Source organism: Parambassis ranga, chromosome 7, assembly GCF_900634625.1.
Source record: "Parambassis ranga chromosome 7, fParRan2.1, whole genome shotgun sequence".
Classification (NCBI taxonomy): Eukaryota; Metazoa; Chordata; class Actinopteri; family Ambassidae; genus Parambassis; species Parambassis ranga.
In genome coordinates, this window is record NC_041028.1 from 4,604,527 (window position 1) to 4,628,076 (window position 23,550).

The 23,550-nt window shown below is 44.0% G+C and overlaps 1 protein-coding gene and 1 long non-coding RNA gene across 2 annotated transcripts; one reads left to right on the forward strand and one right to left on the reverse strand.

Moving 5' to 3' along the window:
• Positions 1-184: 184 nt before the first annotated feature.
• LOC114438908 (uncharacterized) lies at positions 185-1,366 on the forward strand. Its single transcript, XR_003671004.1, has 3 exons — positions 185-506; positions 625-717; positions 1,116-1,366. It is a non-coding gene; the product is annotated as an uncharacterized LOC114438908 (long non-coding RNA).
• A 905-nt stretch (positions 1,367-2,271) lies between these two features.
• Positions 2,272-23,482, reverse strand: nol4la (nucleolar protein 4-like a). The gene is made up of 11 exons (XM_028410957.1): positions 23,141-23,482; positions 15,107-15,262; positions 13,481-13,592; positions 12,318-12,427; positions 10,321-10,465; positions 9,350-9,642; positions 9,087-9,272; positions 8,601-8,789; positions 8,381-8,500; positions 8,047-8,236; positions 2,272-7,050 (listed from the first exon to the last, which is right to left on the reverse strand). The coding sequence occupies exons 1-11, from the start codon at positions 23,480-23,482 to the stop codon at positions 6,833-6,835; spliced, it is 2,061 nt and encodes a 686-aa protein (XP_028266758.1). The 3' UTR covers positions 2,272-6,832.
• Positions 23,483-23,550: the final 68 nt, after the last annotated feature.

Consider the following 23,550-nt stretch of genomic DNA (forward strand, 5'->3'; position numbering starts at 1 on the left):
CAGGACCACGGATAGGATTCATGCAGGCAGACCGTGTCCTGCATGATCACTCCTGTTCCTGGCAATGTATCAGAGAGGCACTGGGGTCTAAAAATGTCCTGTGATCCCGGCCAAAAACAAACACACCCGTGTCACGCCACTGACACGGGAGTCTCCCCTCATGTAGGTCCTCTTATTATTCCAGACGGCACTTTCTCTGTGCAGAGTTCACAGAACACAGTGAAGGACGAATACTCAGAATATTTAGAGCAAAACAGCTATTTAAGTTTTAGAGCAAAGCAGTTATTAAAGTGACAAAAAGAAGGAAGAATGCAAACAACAAACAAACAAACAAACATCCAATGAAAACGTGACCGTACACTACAACGCTGTTTTGTTTATTGAAGAGTAAAATGGAGCATCTAATGCAGGGGCAGATCTGTGCCTGTATCTATTCAGTGTATGTCAAATGAAATGTTTAGGATGGAACTTGTCTCCATGGTAACCAAACAATGGTGGAAAGACAGGTAAAGTGTCTGTTTTAACTCAAGTAAAAATACTTTTCTAAACCTAACCAAGTTATTTGTTATTTTTCTGAACCTAGCTCCTCCAATTAAAACTGCACACGTTCTTTAATTTTAACAGGTATTGTTTCGGCATCCTTCTGTAACAGCCAGTGGAAAAACCCAGCGTGGCTGCACAGAGCGCTCACATGGAAGTGGGGAATCTGGGGCAAAGGTACCCGCCTCATGACTCAGTGCTGCTAAACCGAATGGTACATGTTCACACAGACAGATAAGAGGAACAAATAAACACATCCAAAGAGGGCTCGTAGTGTTTGAGGGGGGGCCTCTGGTGCCATCCTGTTTTAGGTCCATGTTTCATCAGCAGCATGAAGGGAGAGCGTGATCTGCAGGGCTCGTGTGAGTTCGTGTGTCGCTGAGGGACTTTCACTGTCAACACAGAGACAACATCCAAGCCAACAGCTATAATTTATATTTGGCCACTTTAACACAAGCTGCAGTGGAATAAAGATTCTGTTTAATATTTCTGCCTCCATATTAATGCAACAGTAAATAAAAAAACAGCCACACAGGTTTTCTGCATCCTAATAAGTACTTTTGATGTTTTTGCAGACTCCTGTACTGAAGCTCCTGTCTTGTTCTCACACCATGAAGCCACTACATAAACACTTTCAACTGCACTTCCTCCAGTTAAAAAGTGCATGCATTTTTCATGGTATAAACTAAATTGATCTTCAACTTGTACAACTTTAAAAAAAAAGTCCTGTTGTTGCTGATTTTATGCCAGGATTTTACTGTAAAGTCATTATTTCGTACAGCCTGTTCCTCAAATATAACAAACCTTTAAGCCACCGGTGAGGTCACTGCTTGTTGTTGTTGTGTTTTTTTTCTGTGGAAATATTGACTTGCGTGTGATGGCGCACAGCGTGTATCTTCACATGAGTCTCTGTTTGTAAAACCAGCTGTGAATCTTGCCAGACCTACATAGGCTGAGCCAAAATGTTTGACAACACCACTCCAGCTCCAGTCTGAAATTATACACCCACTAAAATAAGAGCTGAACGTGATGACACTTAACTAGATGACCCTAAATCTAATGTTGGCTATGATGACACCACGTTGAGGTTCACAGTTTACATTTGATCTCTTTGGTTATGTTGCAACTTCAGCTGCCAGGATTCAGACACCTTATTTAAGTAGTTTTGACTGAAATGTCTCCACTGTTACTGCCTGCCATGAAAACTGAATTCATTCATGCATCAAATCAAACCCTTCATCAAATGTCAAAGAAAAGTGTCCATAGCAGCTGAGTAAATGTCGCCTGTATTACTTTTTAATGATTGATTACAAATTGCCATATGTTTCACTCTTGCTTTTACTCTCACTTAATGGACACACGTTTTATTGTTCAACACAAATTAAATTTACAGTAAATAAATTTACTGTTTAATCAGATTAAAATGTTTTCCTGTATAGATGTACTGTAAGGCTCAATGCAAAGATAGATGGAGACAGACAGACAGACAGAGATAGATAGATAGATAGATGTCTGCAAACTGATGACTATAAAAACTACTGTCTATACCTCTGCTGCCCTCTTGTGCACAGTGAACACATAACACACTGATTTACATGTGTTTTGTGTTTGATTGGAGAGTTTGCAGGAAAGAAAGGAGAAGAAAAACAAAGCAGGTCTGGATTTGATAGCTCATCGCACTATTTTATTCAATTACTGACATCTCAGGAGAAGAGGAGTGCCTTGCAACTCAGCTGTTGGTAAACCACTGGTGTGTTTTTTTTGTAATTTTTTTTATTCTCCATAGCGTTGATGCAACACTGAAAAAGCGCTATTTCCAAACAAACACAGGTCCCTCATTAGTGATATGTAAGAGGCAGAGAGAATCTCACCTGGACAGTTTTGCATGAAACATACAAATGAAACAGGTTCAACCTTTTTCTTTTGTCTTTTTGTAGTTTCACATACAATAATAAATATCCATACCTATAAACACTCCAAAAACTCAAAATATTAAGTCACAGGTACTGGAAAAAGCTCCACTTTTAAATCACAATGATAAATGTACAAAACAATAGACATCTCATATAAATGTTAATGGTCTTCGTTTTTCATTTCAGAAGAAATCGTTGGATAAAAACTAAACTTGGAGATTCAGTATTTCCTGAGGTTTATGGGTTCCCCTTAAAAGGCCAGAAGAGGGGAATGGCTTTTATGTTAGCGAGGAGATATTACAACAGGTCAAAGTGTACCTTTCAGGGCACCAGTCGGGTTAAGGACAAGGAGTTTTCCCTGACAACACGGCCGGGATATTAAGAGATCACGAGCACTTAATGTAGTATAATAAATGTACCTACACTGCACCCTCTTCATTTAGGCCACAATAGTATTTTAAAATCACCTCATCTTCTGATCCTTGATAAATCTTTGCTGGTCCACTTTGAGAAGTTGTGAAGCTCTCTGTTACTTAATATAACCTTCTTTTTTTTTTTTTTTGAATAAATGCTGGAAGCCACCACAACGCAGAGCCAACCACGGCACACTCTGACCATGTGACCACGTCATCAAAGAAGTCACGTACCGATGCAATGAAACAACAAAAAGGAAAATCTGGGCAAATGTACACAGATTAGGGGAAAAGGTGTGGAAAGAAAAGAAAAGAACTGCCTGAAGAAAACGCAAAAAACGAAAGCAAAGACTTCTGAAAAACTGTACATGTAAACATCACACTTTCACTGAGTCCAAAACCAGAGGGGAAAAATACAAAGCTTCACACAGGTTTACAGTACAAGCCCCTGCACAGAGCTACAGTCTCTGATCAGTGCAGGAGAGGCAACAATTGAAATAATATAAATAACAATAGAAGTAATACAGACCATCACCAAATAAGGTTAAAACAGGCAAGGGCTAAAACCACTTTGATTTTTTTTAAACAGTGCTGTACCCACAGAAAAAAGAAAGGTTTAATCACTCTTTGTACAGCTATACAGTACATTTATCTGACCACTTTAGCAATCCACAAGCTACCAGGGCATTTTTAATCAACACCAATAGATTACATTGTCCAGTCAATACAAAGAGAAGATCCAATGGGCATCATTAGGAAAACAAAACTAAAAAAACAACAACATGACAACAACACGTGTGTTGTCGTTGATCACAGTAACTCCAGCACACAGCTAAGATGTTGCTCAGCGCAGACTTAAGACGGCAAGCAGGTGTTAGGCAGTGAAAATGAGAATCAACATGGCGTCACTGAGTTGAAGGAGCTGCAATGGCTGCAGAAACAATTGAGCAGAAGACGAGGAAGACGTGTGTGAGGACTACATCTATGATTAGGTCTGTCTGAGCTCAGAGGGATGTTTCATAAAATGAGTCTTTAAACAAGTCAGGTACGTTTGGATCTTTGCAGTGACTAACTCCGTCTAGCATAATCCCGGGATGGGCAGACAGGTGGAGCATGATGGCAGACGGCTGTGAGCATCACCTACCTGACCTGATTCAAACAGGTGAGTTATGTACAGGACCTTTTTTTTGGTACCAGGTTTGTAAATTGCGATAAAATGTTAAAACAAGGAAGTCTAGAGGGATTGACTCATTTAGGAGTCACCCTCAAGTGGCCATTTGAGAAACTACATCACATCCTCCTGCTATATTACTAAGTTAGCTAAGGAATACCTACTGATATATCAGAATCAGGATGTTTTAACTCATTAAAATCTGGGTTAGTCAATTTTAAATCTCTAAAGTGAATTAAAGTCTCGTTGACAGGTGTCTCTTTTGTGATTTGAGTTTGAGTCATGTTGAGGGGACACTTCTGCTGTTTAAAGCTCCGTAATGCTGATGGGAGCTGCAGATTCAGTTATAATTTTCTGTAGTCTTTCAGTTGGTCACATGGTTTTTAAAGCTGCTCATTATTAGAAGCAAAGCAACAGACTGAGCTGACAGAAGAGTGCTGAACATAGTGCTGAATGTTCAGTTTTTACAGTGATGTTACATGGATTCGTGTTGCTTTTTGTTTACATTAGCTGCAAACCAAACCGTGAAACACCCCTCAGACGGACCGTACACACTGATGAGCTCACACAGAGCTCCATTAAAGGAGCTGTTTGAACCACTTTAAACTATGAGTTGTGTCAAATTGTTGTTGTTACCCTCAGTTCTATGTGTGTGTGTGTGTGTGTGAGAACTGAAGCAGATTTATCCAAATGAGGTAAAGACACACTCAAATGACTGTGTTATGTTACCTTAATCCTGAGTGATAAAGTGCTTCCAAACTTGCAATAGATCATAGAATTTCAATGTGAATGCAGCCTAATCACAACATGGTGATGAGATGTAACATTTAAGGGCATGCATGTACAACTTTAGTCTGACCTGGTGGTGAGAAACCGATGAATGAAAGAAGAATGATTGATACTATACTTATTAAGATTTGTGATAAATACAGAAATATATCTCTCTGATAGATCAATAAGGTGCAAGCCACGCTCGGCTGCTCGTCAGTGTTTGGAATGTTTCAGACTACTGAATTAAAACTTCACAGACTGATGCTCTACAAACTGGGTCACTCCACAGAAAATCAACACACAACTGTCAACAACAACAACAACAGCAACAACAATAACAACAACAGCAGCCACAACAAAAAACAAAGAAAGGAGTAAAAATAAAGTTACACACACACACAACTGTTTTTGTGCTGAGTGACTCACCATTAAATGTTGTGAGACTGTGCTCTAGATCTGCTCATGTGTGTACTCAGAACACACACACACACGCACACACACATACACACACACACCATGGCAGAAAACTGGGAGAGTAAACTGTGATGCGATTACATCTTTTTCAAAGATTGTCTCTTGCTTCTCTTTGTGTGTTTTCAGACATCAATGAGGAGAGTGGAGATGTGATGCAGGATTTGAAACCACTGAGGTCAGAGGCGATGATACGGGAGTTTATCTGAGCATCCCACTCACTGGCTCGCTCACGCTGCATCTGTCTGACTGCCAGCGATGGATGCATGTGAGCTCTACGTGCCCTTTTTAACTTAAGAACACTGAACACTTCTTTCACAGAATAATCACAATAAAAATTTTTTTACAAAAAAGAAAGAGATGTGCAACATTAAATCTCATTTTTCTGCCAGGTCCTATTATCCTCCATTTTTTTTTTGACAACCGATCCCATTACATGAAAGTGCCTCCGTTATGAGGTTAGCAATAAAAGATCAGCGTTCACGACAAACAACAACATTGAAATCGGCTACAATGCTGCATGGGATATCATTTCTTTTTACAGCTTGACAGTTACAGCAGAAGAGGGACGTGATGATGAAGTACCCCTCTTAAAAATGTTTCAGCAAGTCATTTCAGCAACTGATTATCTTCGATATTGCACCTTTTTCCACTGTTCCAGTAGCACTGGTTGTATCTAAACAATATATTAATCTCCTATTTTTCCCTGACAGGTGTCTGCGACCTCAATTTGCATACCCAGGCTTCTTAAAAGCCTCCTTTCCTTTAAGTAATGAGAAACTGTCTGTGATAGAGATATCCATAATAAAATAACTGAAAATGGATAATGAGTCTTTGTCTCTTGGTAACTACATGTCTGTAAATCACTCCAACAGAGCAGAGCTGAGGTATAATCATCTTCTGTTTAAACTGCCATGTTGTTATTTTCCTTTGCTTTTTTTTTGCCTTTAAAGAACATTGAGGTTAACAGGTGAGTGGCAGGCTGCCACGAGTTTTAGCAGCGGTGCATCTGTGGACGTTCAGTTATCATTTAGAAATGACCCGATCAAATCATGCCACTGTACAGCATAATGTTACATTAGTGTAAACATAGAAAGGAGAAATGATGCTAATTTACTGCTCTTTAACTGTTCATTTGTCCAAATGTCTGCACAAATGAGCGGATTTGGCGTCATGGTGGTTAAGCTAATTCAACACCTCAGTCTGTGCACTTTTTTTTTCTTCACATCACTTCCTGAGACGAATGGAGGTTCAGGTGGTAAAATGAACTGAATGGGATGCATGGCTACAGATAACAGGGCACTAAGGTCAAAGTGAACCAAATGCATAAATAAACATTTCTCAGCCTGTGATATGTTCTGGCCCGTCCGAACACATAAACATCATGTGGGAATAAGTAAAGGTACTGTACCTACAGGACCCACTGTGCAGCTGCAGTGTCGCTCGTGTACAACTGTGTCTTTGAGTATGAAAGTCTGCCCAAACACACACGTCTGACAGAGATGGACAGGCTGGCAGGAGGGGGGAGGGTGTTGGCACGGTTTGGCTCGGACTCAGTTCTGTTGCAGGATCAGGTTTTCCAGCTCGTCTGCGGAGCGGAGCAGGAAGGCCGCCGACTCCCGGTAACCTGCGATGAGCTGCCTCACTGCCGTCACCTCTGGGGGGCTAAGCTGGGCTGATGCTCCGCCGCCACCACCTCCCTGACCGTGACTGTTAGAGCTGGAGGAGGAGGAGTTCGGTCCGACGGACTTCATACTCAGATCGGTGGGACCTGTGAGGGAGGAAGAGAATGATTGAAGGACCTTTACACTGACAATGAATATACACAAGCCACACATCTTCCAAACATTTAGGGACCAAAAACATGCCTTTAAAGTTGTTTTTGTAATGTGAATCTCTCATTTTCAAAAATAAATACAACTATATTATGCTATATTATATTAAAATACATGTTTGCATAATATATGCATAATAATATTTGCATAATATATGCAAACATGTGTATTTAGAGTCTTTGCTGTAAGTTCAGGCTCTCTTAATGGTGTTAATTACTGCATAAGCAAACAGTAACGTAACCATTATAGAGCAGCAGATCAGCTCCAGTTTGGATAAGTTAGATCTTCACTGTCTAGATTTGCACTGAGGTGAGGGATGATCTATGTCTTCCACATTCCAGGGTCAGTTTGTGAAGAAAGGAGAAGCCCAGTGGTGGTCTACAACCACCTCTGCAGCTACTCCAGGAGGATCCTGAGCTGTTCCCAGTCCAGCAAAGAGATATAATCCCTCCAGCGTGTCCTGGGTCTGCTCCAGGGCCTCCTTCCAGTTGTTAGTGCCCGCAACAACCTACCTGGGTGGCACCCAGGGGCCATCCTGACCAGGTAGCCACAAAACGAACCACCTAAACTGACTCCTCTCAACAAGGAACGCCCGAGACTCAACTATGAGCTCCTCCCAGGTGACCAAACTCCTCACCTCATCTCTAAGGAAGATTCCATCCCACAGATGAAACTTATTTTAGTCACTCTCATCCAGGATCTGGTTCTCTCTCCAGGACCACTGAGTTTATTTGGACTGTTTGGGCAAACTCCCAACAAGGAAACAAAGGAAGGTTCACAAGCTTGAACATCACTTCTGTTCTGTCAGTAAACATCCCAGCTTGTTGGTACAGCACATGTTAGTACACTGTAAGTAGTTTATTGTTCAGTCCTGTGAGTTACAAACAAATAGAAATTTCCAGTAATCCCCTTTATAATGTTCAATGACTAACCGTTGGTTTGTGCAGCACCAGAGTTCTGCTGGTTGCTTCCAACAGTCCCATACCCCCGCAGGTTGTAGTTGAGGCCTCCATTGGTGTAGAGCTGGTCCTGGGCAAAAGCTGCACTGGCAATGGCGAAGCCCGATGGGGTCACAGAGGCCGGGTCCCTCGAGCTGGGTTTGTCAACAGAGATAGGCTCATCCTACAAGACATGAAATGTTTTCAGTTTGGGCAGAATGTTGTAGTTTATGTTGTGCAGTTTGCTGTTAATGATGCATAGCCAGCCGAGCACATTCCCAAATCCCTGCTGGGCAGACTCACAAACACCAACTGCCAAGACATTTACCGTCGCCTGGTAGACATCGAGCCGCATCCTCTTGGCAGCATTTCGGGTTTCGCTCTCACAGGCGGCGGCAAGGATGTTCTCAGCCATGGCAGAGGTGAGGTGAGGAGGTGTTGGTCGTATCTGGCAGCAGGGAGAGTTTTTTTTTTTGCATTTTGAGTGTGAATATTTTGACATGTATGAGTGAATGTGACTGAGATTGAGCCTGGGGCCACTGTTGTACCTCAAAACCGCCTTTTTTCATGCGGCGACAGGATTTGAGGTAGGTGCGGATGCGCTTTCGGGAGCGCTCCTGGAACTCTGGGAACTGGCGGCTACAGGACTCAATGATGGCCTGGATCTTCTCCTTTGGCTGTTTGGAGATGGGCACCATGCGGTCCAGATTTTCATCCACAAAGAGACGCACAAACATCTGATAGAGACAGAAAGAGAAGGGGGGTGGTGGGGGTAGAGTGGGTATGTAGAGCAGAAAAATGGTGTGGGGGAGCAGAGAGAGAGGGGAGTGTGAGAGTGGAAACAAAAGAGAGGAGAGGGAAGGCAGGGAAGGATGGGGGAGTGGAGGAAGAGAGGATAAACAGAGAGGGGGTGGAGATGAAAACAGAAATGGAGTCATTGCTCAAACACAGGGCAGCATGTTCACAAATGTGTTCACAGGATAAAGAGTGTGTGTAAAGAACTGCTGAAAGAAACAGTTTAAGTGGTTACTTACATTGAAGGCTTTAAGTCTCTCTGGGTCCATTCCCTCAGCATCATTGATCTTGTCACTGTCATCATGGTCGTCATGATCATCATCATCATCATCAATCATCTGTGCCCGACCGGAGGTCAAGTCCTCGACGCTCATGCTCAGTTCAGTTTTCACAGAGTCATAGCTTCCTGAGCTGTAAGGAGGAGACTAAAAAAGACACAAAAACACGGTTTTTATAGATTATACGGACACACTAACAAAGATAAGAAGGATTCTTTGCTCACCTTGTTGGGGAACTCTGTTTTGATGGGGTACTTCCTGTTCGGGTCTCCAGGGTAGGAGTTTGGGGGTGAGCTGCCTACGGGCAGCAGTCTGTCACTCAGATTGACCGGCTGCTGATCCTCTGAGCAGGACGAGGACGAGGTGGTGCTGAAGTCCAGGGGAGCGCTCAGCCCGTTCTCTGTCACCTCCCCATAAGAGGCCCCACCATCTGGGGGGTTCCCACCCACAGCCAGCACCTCCGGGGAGGTCAGGGCCGGCAGCCCGTTGGCACCGCTGCTCTCTGAGGAGTCGTCATCTGGCGGGACGAAGACAAAGTGATGAAGTGTGCTTGGCATTAATGTGTTTACTACAGCAGGCCTGAGCTCAGCTTCAACAGCAGAGTGTGTTACTACAGGGGGAGGGGACTTCTTGCATCATCTGAAATTGTCAAGGAAGTGTGTATTGGGGTCAACTGTCAAGACAAATACAAGTAAGAGTACAGGGAGGGAATATTGGGAGTTTTTACAGCAAAGAGAGAAAGAGATGAGGATGAGGAGGGACTGATGGGGGAAGGGAGCATTCGCACTCTGCTGAGTGTATCTTTTCAGCCAGTTTAATGTGATAAACTGAATAAAAAACTTTATTAGTCCAGCAGGAAAATGTTTACACAATGAATTGAGATGTGATCCATAACACCTATAACCCTCCCTTTCTATGGTGTGTACATTTAAAATCATTTCTGTTGTGGTGCCTAATCTGCTGAAGATTAATATCAGCCTTTGTCCCACTTCCTGTAAGCTCTGTGCACTCTGACAGAAAGGGGTGCACGGTGGATTGGGGTCTGCAGTGTCCCACCCCCTGTAAGTGTGGATTTATTCGGATTAGTCCACACTAAGAAGGAGGCAAGCTGTTTCCTGCACCAAACACCAACTCTGCATCATTCCTCCTTAATGACTGCAACCTTCACATTTTCAGATGTAAACAAAGGTCTTACCGTCCTCTTCTTTAATGGTGGGTGCTGTCGGGTTGCTGACCCTTTCCCCGTTAGGTGGACTCGGTTCAGGCACTGCAGGCTGCTCAGCTGCGACCCACGTGGGCTCGGCGTTGTTCATGTCCTCGCTGCTCACCGAACTGTCATCCTGAAAAGGAGGCAGCACGAGAGGAAGAGGAGACCATGAGACCGGATACAAGAGAACACAGAGAGGGAGGAAGATCCTCACACTGCTGCATGCCATCTTTTTTAAGAGCTTAATTTAAAACAGATTTGTTCGTGGATGTGCTGTTCTCTTGTCTGTACTAGCCACAAAGACACAGGCAAACTCTTAAATTTTTTTAGGTTTGTCTTCAGTGAGAGCTCTCCATATACCAATGACCCTTCTAATGAACAAATGCAACAAACCCGTCCCATTTAATGAACATATTCTTGACAAAAATACATCTAAGCCCAACACAGAATAAAAGCAGATACGCAGGAGGACCCTCGCTTGTCAACTAATATGTTTCTTGGAGCACTACTATTTTTAACCCTGTTACGTAGGAATCCTGAAGACGCTTGTTGTAGCGTAACACAAGCATCAGTAACACCAGGAGGGCAGGGATTAGCGAGGGGAGAGCTGAATAATCTCACAAACTATTCGAACGTTGTCCCGCAGCTTTTGGCTTTGAGACCACATTATTTACATTTTAGACCAACATTCAGCTAACACGACTGACCTGCATGCACGCCATCATGTGTCAGCTGGCATCTCACTCACAGGGGCTACCAGTGTGCGACGTAAACAGAGCAGAGATGCATCTCATCCACACACAAGCACACAAATAGGCCTAAACCTCTGGGAATATGCATCGTCCCTCTGTAAGAGGGTTTGTGGAGGACCAAAATGCTCAGTGACAGCTCTATTAGGTACCAAGTGAGCCATGTAGCATTAAAGAGGGAGAGAGAGAGAGACTCTCTAATTACGTCGTTTCTAAGTAGTTGGAAATGTAGCATCATTAATGTGTGTGCTTCAGGAGAATATATGATGGATCAAGTATGGAAGTCTACTTTTAATTGAGCCCCAGGTTATGAAAAAAAATACAGAAACAGATAAGATGAAGGTTCAGGGAGCACATGCATCAGATAACACAGGTTATATGATGCAGATATTCTTGTATACAGCTGAAACAATGAGCCTGTTGACACAAATCTGTTGATTTGAGCAGAAATCCCAGCTTTCAATTGTCTTATGTCACGTTAAACTTCAAGTACCTGAAACTTTAGGACCTTCCTCAAACATTTTTGTTATTTTATAGGACAAATCTGATGAAAAGGCCAGAAAAAAGGCTTGAAAACAAATCAGAAGCACGCTCTTTTCCAAACTTCTACATCTTGTTCCTCACCGAAAGCCAGATCTTTTAACTTTTAACAGTCAAAAGTTTCACCCTGCAACAACATTTCTAAAATTTTGTCAACAAACATGCTGCTCTGAACTCTACAACTGTACAAATATGGAACAAACAACTTATGAATTGAGCCTCTCTGATGGTTCATTATTAAATTATTGCCCGGTTCATACACTGTCTGCACACAGATGCGACCAACAGCCTGAGCATTTGTTAATTTGTACTCACCCGCGAATAGCAGTCTGGGTCATTGTTCCGGATAATCCTAATTATGTGTGAGTGAGGTCTACATTATTAGCATCAAGCAGCGCTCCCTGCACTTTTAGTGGCAGCGGTTTCTTGAGTGATTCTGTCACAGCTACACACACACATGTGATGTCACTGTACAGAAGCTTTACTAATCCTCACACTGGACTCCTCCTCTCAGCAAGGGGAGGGGGGGGGCTCTGATTGTTTGATAATAAATTAAAAGTTTAAAAAAAAGATGGTTGTCTTGTTTTAGCTGCACAAAGGGTCACCAGCTTTTAAGTAAATGTATAAAATTATGATGCATTTTCACCCAGTTGTCACCCTGCATTAACTTTATACAAACAGAACAGAGGCACTTACCCTTTCAGTGGTCGTCATGCACTGCAGTTTCATTTGTTTCAGGTAGGTGGCAGTGAGAGGCATGTTGTAGTCGATGAGGTCCGGGACCAGAGAGGTTGGTCTGTCATTTTCTGACAAAGAAAGGCAGATTTAAAGTCTAATAACCATATTAAATGTAATATTTCTGTTAAAAGATACTTAAACTTCTACTCCACTACATGCATCTGCCAGACATAGAGTAGAGTAACTAGCTCCTTTTTTAAAATATCCAAAACACATTATTATTATTATGTCCAACCTGTTTTTGTTGGAGAACATTTTGTTCAGCCTAAAACTTCATAAACTTCTATATGTCTTCAATCTCTGCAGTTATATTCACCTGAAGTTATCTAAAATAAACTTTAAAAGTAATGCTATAATTATCTTTAGTTGTTTTTTGTACTCGGTCACTATAGATTGTGTGATGTGTTTTGCTGAATGGTTTGTTTCTGATGTTTAATAAATCTTACGAATTGTGTAATTCTACAGGATGCTTTTTAAATTCAAAGCAGATTCATTCATGTTCATTTGCTGTTGACACAGGAAATAGTAATATCATTATAGTACTGATTAAAAAATATGTGTTGTGTTATGACTGATTAGGAATACAAAGGAGGTTAATATTAGCTTCTGCAGAGGAATCTCTACACAGACAAACTCCAGCCTCTGAATTCAGTCAAAGGCCGGCAGCTTGTCTGCAGTTTCCTCCACGGCCACTAGAGGAACTCTGTGATCATTTTAGAGGCTCCCTTCAATCCCAGTGAATCAGTTGTCCTGAGTCCTGGTACATCATGTGGGTGATGGATACACTCGCCATGTTTTATGGATGATGGTTCAATTCAAAAACTCTTGAAAGAATAAACACCTCAGGTTAAATCTGCTCAATGACAATGAAGAACTTACTGTAAACAAATTGAAGCCAAAACTATCCAACATGATAAAATAAATATATGTTCCTATGAATATGATGATAATGTGGAGCTCCTGTAGAGGATTGATTGGTTCATACTATCTCTTACAACACAGTAATTAACCCCTCTTCATGTCAGTGGGAATCTGAGCCTTAACAACTCCTAAAGGTTGATGTCAGAAATAGCAGATGAGTTAATGATGTCTCTAGACTGAGTGAGGATGTGTGAGTTTACCTTTGAACTCTGCTGTGCTGGGGTTAATGTGCATCCTCTTCTGACACTCTCCACAGCTCATTAGGAACCGTGTCACCGCCTCTCTGGGCAGGAAGGCGTAGGTCTCTGCTATCTGTGCCGGGGGAGGTGAGCAGGAGAGACTGGGTTATGGCAACAAAAAAAAAATGGCAGCAGATTTGGCTCAGGCTGTGGTTGAACTCGAGCTGTATGCAGGTGTTTTTATTGTACTGTGCATGTGTGAAAATGTAGGGTCAGTGATTATGTGTTATCTCGACATGGCACGAGGAGGAATCCTCCCTCTAGGCAGTTACTTTCGACTGGCCTAATTCCAGCTGCAGCCCTCTACAAATTCCTGCTTTGATACCATAAAACATGAACGGATTTCTTCTCCTGCTCTCTCAGGTGCAGCTGACTCTATAACGCTCTCTCATGTTCAGCCTTCCTTCTCTTTTTGTCTCCACTGCTATGCCACCCTCCCCTTCCTCACCCCCTCTGGCGTTTCCCTGTAAAATGCGACCTTCACGTGACCATGGAGAGGCAGTGGGGGTGCCCACCATCCCCTTTGCCCGCCAACCCCCCCACCCCCCACCCATCATGGCCCCTGGAGGCAGCTGAGAGGGAAAGGCCACCCAGAGGAGCGTGCACCTCCCAGAAGGCCACAGTGACAGTTCCATATTATGCCCTGCCCCAGTGATGCTGCCTCCTCAACAGGGTACACTCTATGAGACATGACAGGACCTCTCTACAGGCCAGGAGGAATTGGATCTATGACTTTTTTTTTATTCCAGGGGGTTGGGAGCAGAGGAGGGGTACCAAAGCCTCCTGCCCAATGCTGCTTCTGCACCTCTGAAGCTGCAAACATAGCTGCTTTTGTGAGGACACACAACCACAAACTAATATACCTTCTTTGTCCAGTAACATGTATAAGGTGGCACTAAAAACGCTGCAGTTTGAACACAAGTACTTTGTTTGTCTGGTAAAGGTGGCCAGTTGTTCCCTTGGTAACTCCTGATGCTAAAAATTACACATTATGTTCAAAATGCCAACAAGTACAGTACTGCCTTTCACAGATGTGCAAAAAGTTTGTGACCCTTACAGGACTATTAAATATTATCCCTCAAGCCTTCTCCAACTTTCAACCTCTTTGCACATAAAATCTTAATGTTTCAATAAGTGTTATCAGGTAAATAAGGAAACAATAATATTGGCTAGAAAAAAACCCATGATGTCAGCTGAGACTGGTGGAAGAATTTTGAACTGCTGGTGACAGAAGAGGATTTATTTACCAAAGTCTTTAGGATTCATCCTCTGAGGACCATGAATGCTGGCACAGAATTTTATTAAATTAAATGTTATCATAATATTTAAGTAGGCCTGTGTCACTGATATATAAATGCCGTTGATTACCTGCTGAATTCAGATCAATATTTGATATGGTCCAAAACAGTTTGAAGCTAAGTGGCTAACGTTAGCATGCTAACATGCCTCTGTGGAGGTGATTGTGCTGCGTTTCACACCAACTTTAGCAGGCTATCCGTATTAGTAAAAAAAAAAAAAATGTGGTGCTTGTACCAAGGAACTTTTATGGATTTCATATAGCACTCAGCCCTGTTTGTGTTTACTCACAGCCTTGTAGGTCTTCTTCTGGCCTGCATGTTTGGGTGCTCTGCCAGGATCAGCTCCCATCTCTACATGCATGGCATAGATGATGTCAAAGAAGTCTTCGACCACAGCTACACGCTTCAAGGAGGAATTCTCCTGGGCCGAATTCCCATCTGAACACTGAAACACAGACAGACACAAGAGTTCAGTTTATCACCCAGCCTCGGGCTAACAGAGATAAGACCCCTGATACCATTGCTACAAGTGTAAGACAGACTGTACAAGGGACATGAGTCATGAGGGTGCAGGCAGTCAAACACGCTGTGCAAGATGTTCACACCAGCATTAAATTTAAAAAAAGCTTTGTTCAGTCCTGCAGTCCTTAAATTTCTGCTTAGGTGGAGAAGTCTCGGCTGGGTTGACAACCATCACCTCATCTCTGCTATGTTTAAAAATAACAGCACAGACACTGTACAAGACCAACGGTCCCTCCTACCACCACCTCTGGCAGCCACCCTGCCTCCCGTACTGCTGACCCTGTCGCCATAGAAACTGCCACTGATTTCTCCCGGGCAGGTGTGCTGGGCAAAGGGTCATGTGACACACCATAGAAGTAGGATCGCCAGGACAACAGCCTCCATCCGCACCACCACATGGGGCTTTCCTCTCCTTTCTGCCACCATCTTTTTTTTTTCTTCTACATAACTCTTTTATCCCATCATCCCCGCCTGCATGCAAACACTTTGCATTTTCCACTATAGATCTTATCATTATATTCCTGCACCTGGTGATATTCTAAACAAAAAGTGCCCCAGCAAGCATAAAATGGAACAAATGCATTTGGGCATTTAATTAGTTTTTTTCCGCCTCTTTCAGGCAAATATGAGAGGAGCTCTGACATTTTCTGGAGATTGGGTTTTAGCTGGAGAGTGATCTTTTCTCATCTGAGTGAGAGGAGGGTCCCGAGTTCAAAAAGTTCTCCCCCTGGCGTAGAGGAATCACACTTTTTCCCCCTCGCCTCCTTGACATTTCTGCACAGTTCCTGGGATCTGACATTTCATTTTCTTGTTCTCCACCAACTGCGTCCTCTCTCCTGCCTGTGTGTCTTCATCCAATACCTCTGTCCCGTCTCTCCCCCACCCCACCTCCAGCTAACCCCCTCCTTCCTTCCTCCTCTTCTCTCTCCTTGCTCCTGCTCTCCCAAGTGCGAGGTAATGATCGTTGCCATGGCAACTAAAACCAGCTCACAGAGCGGGTTTGTTTTAATCCGGCCCTCTTCCTCACTCTCTCTCTTTCTTTCTCTCTCTCTCTCTCTCTCACTCCAGCCACTCTCCCCCCTGTCAGCATGGGCTAAATGTAATGATAATAAATGAAATAATAGCGATCCTCCACCTCATCATCACAGCTGTAATCTATCGCACTTGGAGGTATCATCATCTTTCCCCTGGTGACATCACTACCGCCACCACTGCTACCCGTATCTGCTGCTTCTTGGGACAATGGTGTCGGGTCCATTCACGCTGGATTTGGATAATCTCATACAACTGTGGGGTGTGCAAGTGCTCCCACACTGCTGCTGCATCCTCCAGTGAATTCTACCACAGCAAAATATCCCCAGATATTCTGCTGGGAGCATTTTTCTCTGACCTCAACCAAAAAAAGAAACACGCACACACACACCACACACATCATACTGCAGCCCATCAGTGTTAGACCTGAGACCAGTACTTTCTTTGTTTTTAGGCTTTGCACCACATGGTGCTCGGGCCCTAATTACAAAGATAATGTCTTCAATATTTTTGTTTTGTCTGATCAACAATTCCAAGCAATATTCACTTTACAACATGGAATGAGACAACTGTGCAAAAAAAAAAATCAATATTACTATAATTTAAATAATTGAGACTCTAGATGCAGCTACATGTAATGGCTGTTACCTGTTACTGCTTTTTATCATCCCATTATACAACCAACCTTCTGTTATGGTGAGGAGGCAGGTTCATTTGGTTTGAACGTCATCAAAAATCAAGTTTTGTTTTCATCCATTGTTTACTTTTATTTTCTGCCTCCTTTGATTAAGTTTAGACAGCAGAAGTTCTTGGTTAGGTTTAGGACAAACCTTTGTATTGCATTCCCATGACACACAGGGCCCTGTAAAGACTGTAAAGACAAGCCTGTCAACCTTCTGGTGAACATACACCTATTACACACCTTTTCTCATTTGTCCTCATGTTATTCCACAAGAGTGGACTTGAAAACATTTGTATTGGGAGCTGCAACCCTCAATGGACGTGGTCTACAGAGGTGTGGCTTGCATTGACCTCAAACATTGCACCCAGGAATGATGTGGTTGAGGATTTCCTGTTTATCATGATGTGCTGTTGCCTAGCAACCTGTGGTTGATGCTACCACATAAAAGTTTACTCTTCGGGTTTAGCTGCAAACAAATTTAAACAAATAAACTGTGGTATATCAACCTTGTGGTATATCAATGACCCATCACCTGTATTCCCTTAAATGTCCCAAATGCTCCCATCATGATCCACCTTTATGGCTACAAGCAGGTAAAAGAGGACCTAATAGCCTCTGTGTGTGGGCGTAACAATAACCAAATCAGTCCTGCTATCTCAAGGCCTTCTTTGGCCCTCCTGCAAAAATAAGCTTTTTATTTCAGTCAATGGGGAGTTAAACCTTCAACTCCAACACAGCATGCTTTCAGTGTGTATGTGTTGTAGTGCCGTGTATGTCTACTGAGCAGAGCATCTCAGAGGAGAACAGCTGTGGAGTAGCGCTGTAGATATTTGGTCTCTTCAGCAGCAGCATGCTGCTTTAAAGAGCAAAGGAGACATGTCAGCATCCCTAATCACCAACAACACTGCAAAACTCTCGCCCTCCTTCTTCTGCTTCTTTCCTCCGTCTCTCCATCTTTCTAATCCCGTAGGACTTTGCTCTCCCTAGTCACTGTACAACCAGCCCCCATCCCCTGCGCCTCCCCCTGTCCCGCACCAAACCGCTCTGTTGCTAGGAGACTGGAGGGGTTGAGTCGACTGCCCCCACCCCCGCTGGCAGTCACACACACAAACGTTGTAGCTGGAGAGTCACTGAGGGGAGAGAGGAGCAGTCCTGCACACAGGCAGGTCAGGAGGAGGAGGAGGAGGTGGAGGAGGAGGAGGTGGTGGGGGGGGGGGGGGGGGTTCATAGGAAGCAGCTGGGTCACAAAGACAGGATGGTGCTGAAAAGATGCATCACACAAGAAATGATCTGTACGGGTGAAGAGATAAACATGATATTTAGCTTTGCACTGAACTTGAAAGGTTTATTTTATAAAATGTCTGCGCATTAAGTAGCTTAAGTTTTGGCAGTACTGATGTGTGCTCAGGTGATGTCTGTGCGTGTGTGTGTGTGTGCAGGGGGTAAAGATGGCTGTGTCAACAGTGCTCATGACTCAGATTATCTCACTGCAGATGTGACAACAGGTCATCTTTTAAAGTCCCATCTCCCCTCTGTAAATCTATCAGCTGGCTAATGGACACATAAATGGGACAATACTTGTTTCTTCTGTGTGTGCGTGGTTGTGTGTGTGTGTGAGATGATAAAGGGAACAGGAATAAAAAGCTCTACATTTTTTTTGTATATAAAACCTCATCCCCCTCTATTTCTTTTCTTTCGACTATCACTATCTCCTCTCTGCTTCAATTCATAAAGCCTCGTCATTAAATCCACATTAGGTGAACTAAGCTCAACCCCTCTGTCCGACATCCGTGTGTGTGTGTGCGTCTTTCTCTCGGCTGCTCCCATGATGCACATTATTTGATAGAGTGTGTGACATCCCCAATATCCCACCGAGCCAGAGACACAGACAGTCCCACCAGCCTGGCAGACTGGCACTGTTGACGTTCCAGTCACTGACTCAAAATGGTATGTAAATGACTTGCACATACATCATCACATCCCAGAGTCCATTTCGCCATTTTCAAGCTATTATCATACTGTCCCACTTCGTTAAATGTTGGCCTTGTAAAGGTATTAAAAATGACAGTAGCGGTGTGGTAGAGAGATTATTGCCGTCTTAAAGACTCACAGGGTGTGTGCATGTGGAGCACAACTCAGACTATCTCCCACACAGGGGGGGAGGCCCCCGGGCCAGTTAAAAATGGTGTTAATTTCTCCTCCTATGGGAAAGCAAAGAACGGTCTCTCCATGGCAACAGAGAGGGTGCTGAAGGGAGGAAACACAGAGCATGCGATCAGCGACCCCCTCTTTGTACAAGCACACACTCACACTCACACACACACACACACACATATAAACCACCACATACGTGCATGTATGGATTTCATCACCAATTTACAGTAAGTCACAGTTACATAGCAACGTCTGGAATGAATACACTCAGGCACAAACTTGTTTCTTTGTGGATCTTAATCGGACTCGTTTCTAACAAAGAAGAGTCTCCGCTCTTTATCAAACGCACGAGTCAATCACGCTCAGGTAAATCCTCAGCGGTTCAAACGAGATGAGAACAACTGAGGGGATTCTTGTTTGGGCTGATGAGGCTTTCTGCCGTTTGAACCCATGTGTTGCTCCTAATGAGTGCTGCCAGGAGAGAGGATAGAAACAAAAAGAAAGAACGCTGGACAAAAGCACTGGAGATTCTCTATGCTAAAATAGCATTAATGCAAATGCTGCTGAATAATAGGGCCAGTATTCTTTTGACTCTGTGGCCCCTCCACAAAAGACGGGCTCTCGGGGGAAATGCAGACTAATTAATCAGATAATAATGATGATGTTCCTCCTCTCGTCTGACGGGGACGCGCAAACATTTAGGGCCCATTTACCAAGACACAGATTACTATTTCTGCTCAAGGAGGGGACGTCCTGAGACAAACACCAACAAATCCTCCATGCTGGAGACTGAAACTTTATCCTGTCCTGTCTCTGTGTTTATTTTCTGCTGTCAGAAAACACAGAAAAAGCCCCAAATACATTTAAGAAGACAAAAACTGAGACTGAGACTTGTTTTTTGAGCTGTATTGATTAGCTGATTGATCATCAATCAACAGCTTTATAATCCTGATTGGATAGAGATTTGGAAACATCACTCTAATGGACAGGTTTCATTGTTTCCTTCACCCTTAGTTGTCAATTTTCTCTTCATCAACTGTCTATCATGTCAGCTTTGGGTCATTTCAAATTCTAATAAAGATTTACAGCACATCACACGTCTTTCAACGCCACGTTAAGTATTTCTGTCTCTATGAGTCCACCCAAACCCAGTTGTGTGAGAAAGGAACAGAGATATTTACAGTTTTCTGTTGGCATGGCAACAAAAAGCAACAGCTCTCAGTAATTCAAAATTATCAGTACAATGCTCATGTCAATCGAGAGGAAAAAATGCACAGGGAATTTAAGCGTTTTCTTTTAAAACTGGCTGCACTCTGGAAGAGGCTCTGTGCATCTCTGTGACTGTTTCTGGTCCTATTCCCCTCCTCCTCTGTAGCGTCCTCTAATCAGGACATAATGAGAGCTAAACGAGGTTGCATCTCCACACTGAGGGCTGCTGGATTCTCTGAGCACAAGCAGTGTGAGAGAACACAAGCAGCAACACAAGAGATGAACAGAAAGAATAATTCTGTGCCCATGGATCTGCACTGTGCCCTGCCCTTCTGTCCTGTTACACACTGAAGCCGCCTTGTATGCTTCACTGACACATAGAAGAGACCTTCTCTGTCTGCACATCAGCCGACCAACCATCCCTACCCCCACCCAGCCTCCCGTCATTTAGACCCATGCCTGCCCCCATACAGATACTTGGCACACCCTGGGAGCAGCTGCAGTGGGGCTTCCAGTCCTTGAGCTCCAGAGACACGCCCCCCCAGCCCTGCAGCCCTGAACCGCTACTGACCATTGTGAGGGTGTGTTTGTACGCGTGTGTCACGTTTCAATCAGCCCCAGCCTGCGTATTTATAAAGCCCACGAATACAGGCAGGACCCTGAAATCCTGCTTTCTAATACAGTCACATCCATATAAATTGGTTGATTTGTGCCTTCTGACTCATCATTAGAGGCTGCTTGTGTTGGCTGATGTTTTGCTTGTTGTTTAAATTTCCCAAGTGGAGCTGAGTCAGGGGGAGGTTTCCCCCCCTGCCTTATGATATTAGCTACAAAGCGTGTGCACTGCTTTCCAGTAAACAGTAAGTAACACTTTCTCAGGAACCCTCAGAGTTAATCCAGCTGAGTCTTCACAGAGAAATCAACAAAATAATCTGACCTGAAGATTGTGACACTGATAAACATACTGCACAACAGGACATTTGAGAACTTATATGAAAGAAAAATGGCAAAAAGCAGAGACAAAAACTAATCAACAACACATCTCAGGCACCATCTGCACTTGCAGAGACAGATCCCACCTGCCCTCCTGCCCTGAGGGAAACATAATATTGAGCCGAGATTAGAAGAGTTTTGAAAAGGCCGTTCTCCTGACTCTGAACTGCTCATTCACACAGGTAAAACACCTGTGGAGGGATCAGTGCTATAAAGCTCAAATCAAAGGATTCAGCGTCTAATCAAGGGCCAGCGTCTCCTGCGGTTGACTAACACAAAATGTGCTTCTGCTCCGTGAGGTCCAGAGAGACTCTGTCCCAGCAGGGCGGGTGGGTGGGGGGGATTATTCCCGAAGGCGCTTATTTAAAATGGTGGTTGTCTCCTTGCTGGCACAGCAGGCCCAAACACCATACATAGACATGGGCGAGCACGCGCACAAAGAGAGCTGCTGGGCCACTGGCTGACAGTTCATCATGCACATGTTTATCTGGTCGAGAAAAAAAAACAGAACGTGTGGTTTAACCCTCAACGCACCTGCAGCCTCAGCAGCGGGACAGACGGTGACCTGACTTCCATTTTTACTAAACAAACATCACCGCCTCTCACCCACAGACACGCAGAAGTGAAGTGTGAGCACCAACTGTGGGCGTATGTGACTATCAGTCCCGGGCAGACCCTTTTGTTTCCGCTACAGCCCCTCGCGTGGTCTCCAATTACGCACAGCTACAGTTAAATGTACAAATTCATTGTAAAGTCTTTCTGTCGTGAAGGTAGTCCTAAATGGGTTTTAATGGCTGTACGCACACAATAAAATGCGGCAGAGTCAGGCTATCCTGGACTACACAGGTGTTGCCAGAGCAACGAGTGCCTGCGAGCCGATCCGCATCCTGCCCAGGACAATGAAAAGTGCGGTGCAAACACTCAGACTGTCTGCCTCACCGTGGAATTTCATTAACAGACACATTTTTTTGTATCATTTTAGAATCACATCTCCGGTAAATGATGTTTTGTTAAATGGGCACAGTCGGCCTGTTTCCGAGGCTCAGACACGGTCCCCGTTTCTCGGTTTAGATGGGACAGTGAGGGCGCGAGTCATTTGATGGATCACTGACAATCAAACGTGCTGAGCCCCGCGACACAAAGGTGAATCTGACATCATGAGGTGCCGTTAATAGACTGTATACTCTCACTGGGCACATTAGAGCACCCTGACACACACACACACACACACAGTACCCGACCCACCAACATGCCGCTGCATCCACGTGCGCGCGCACAGCATCACCATACCGGGCAACACGAGACCTAAACAGCACGGTTCAAACAAAATGTTGTCAATAGTCAATTATATTGAGCTTCAGCGTGCTGCTGACAGGACTTCAACCTCACTGACGAGATGGCTATGCATGATAGCCCGTACTACCTTTTTTTTTACCATTGCGATTGCCAGGAGGCACCGGCGTTGCTATGGCAGCAAGGGATGAGGCTGTTCTGGTTGGGATGTGGACAAAGTGAATCCTCATCGGAAAAAAAAGAGATGAAGAGGGCGAGCCGGGACGACAAAACATTATCAATCATTTTATTTATGTAACAGGTGCATGTGTGCAGTGTGCAAATAACGACAAGTTATAGGCGGCAACGGGACACCTCGTGCGCGTGTGAACGCACGGTCTCTCTGTCTCACTCACGCTGACACACACACACACACACACACACACACACACACTTTACCGTTGACTTGACCGGGACATATAGGACGGGTTTCCCTGGAGCTCCTTTCTTGTTGTGCTCTCCCAGGACGTTGGTTCCGACCTGAAATCCTTTAGACTTCACCCAAAATTTGAATTTGGCATTGATGTGGCTGTTGTCGACATAAACGCCGTCCGACTCGTCGTTCTGCAACAGTGTCTGCATGATTTTGTTATATTTTCGCCGGGTGACGGTTTTTGTTTTACCAGAGTCTCCATAAGTCCGGAGACACCAGTCTTGAAATTCACTGAACATCTCTGCCTCCAACACGGCCGGACTCCGGCTCCTTTTGGGCGCATCCACGCACGCCTTTTTCGTTGCCATCGCTCCCCCTCACCCTCTCTCTCTCTCTCTCTCTCTCTGTCTGAACCCGTTCAAACAGCCCAGGCTAA

Coding starts and splice junctions, on each gene's coding strand:
- nol4la (XM_028410957.1), bottom strand. CDS start 23,482: ATGGCAACGAAAAAGGCGTGCGTGGATGCGCCCAAAAGGAGCCGGAGT. Junction 13,593..15,106: donor AGAAGAAGACCTACAAGGCT/GTGAGTAAACAC, acceptor CCCCCGGCACAG/ATAGCAGAGACCTACGCCTT. Junction 9,273..9,349: donor AAACAGAGTTCCCCAACAAG/GTGAGCAAAGAA, acceptor TGTCTTTTTTAG/TCTCCTCCTTACAGCTCAGG.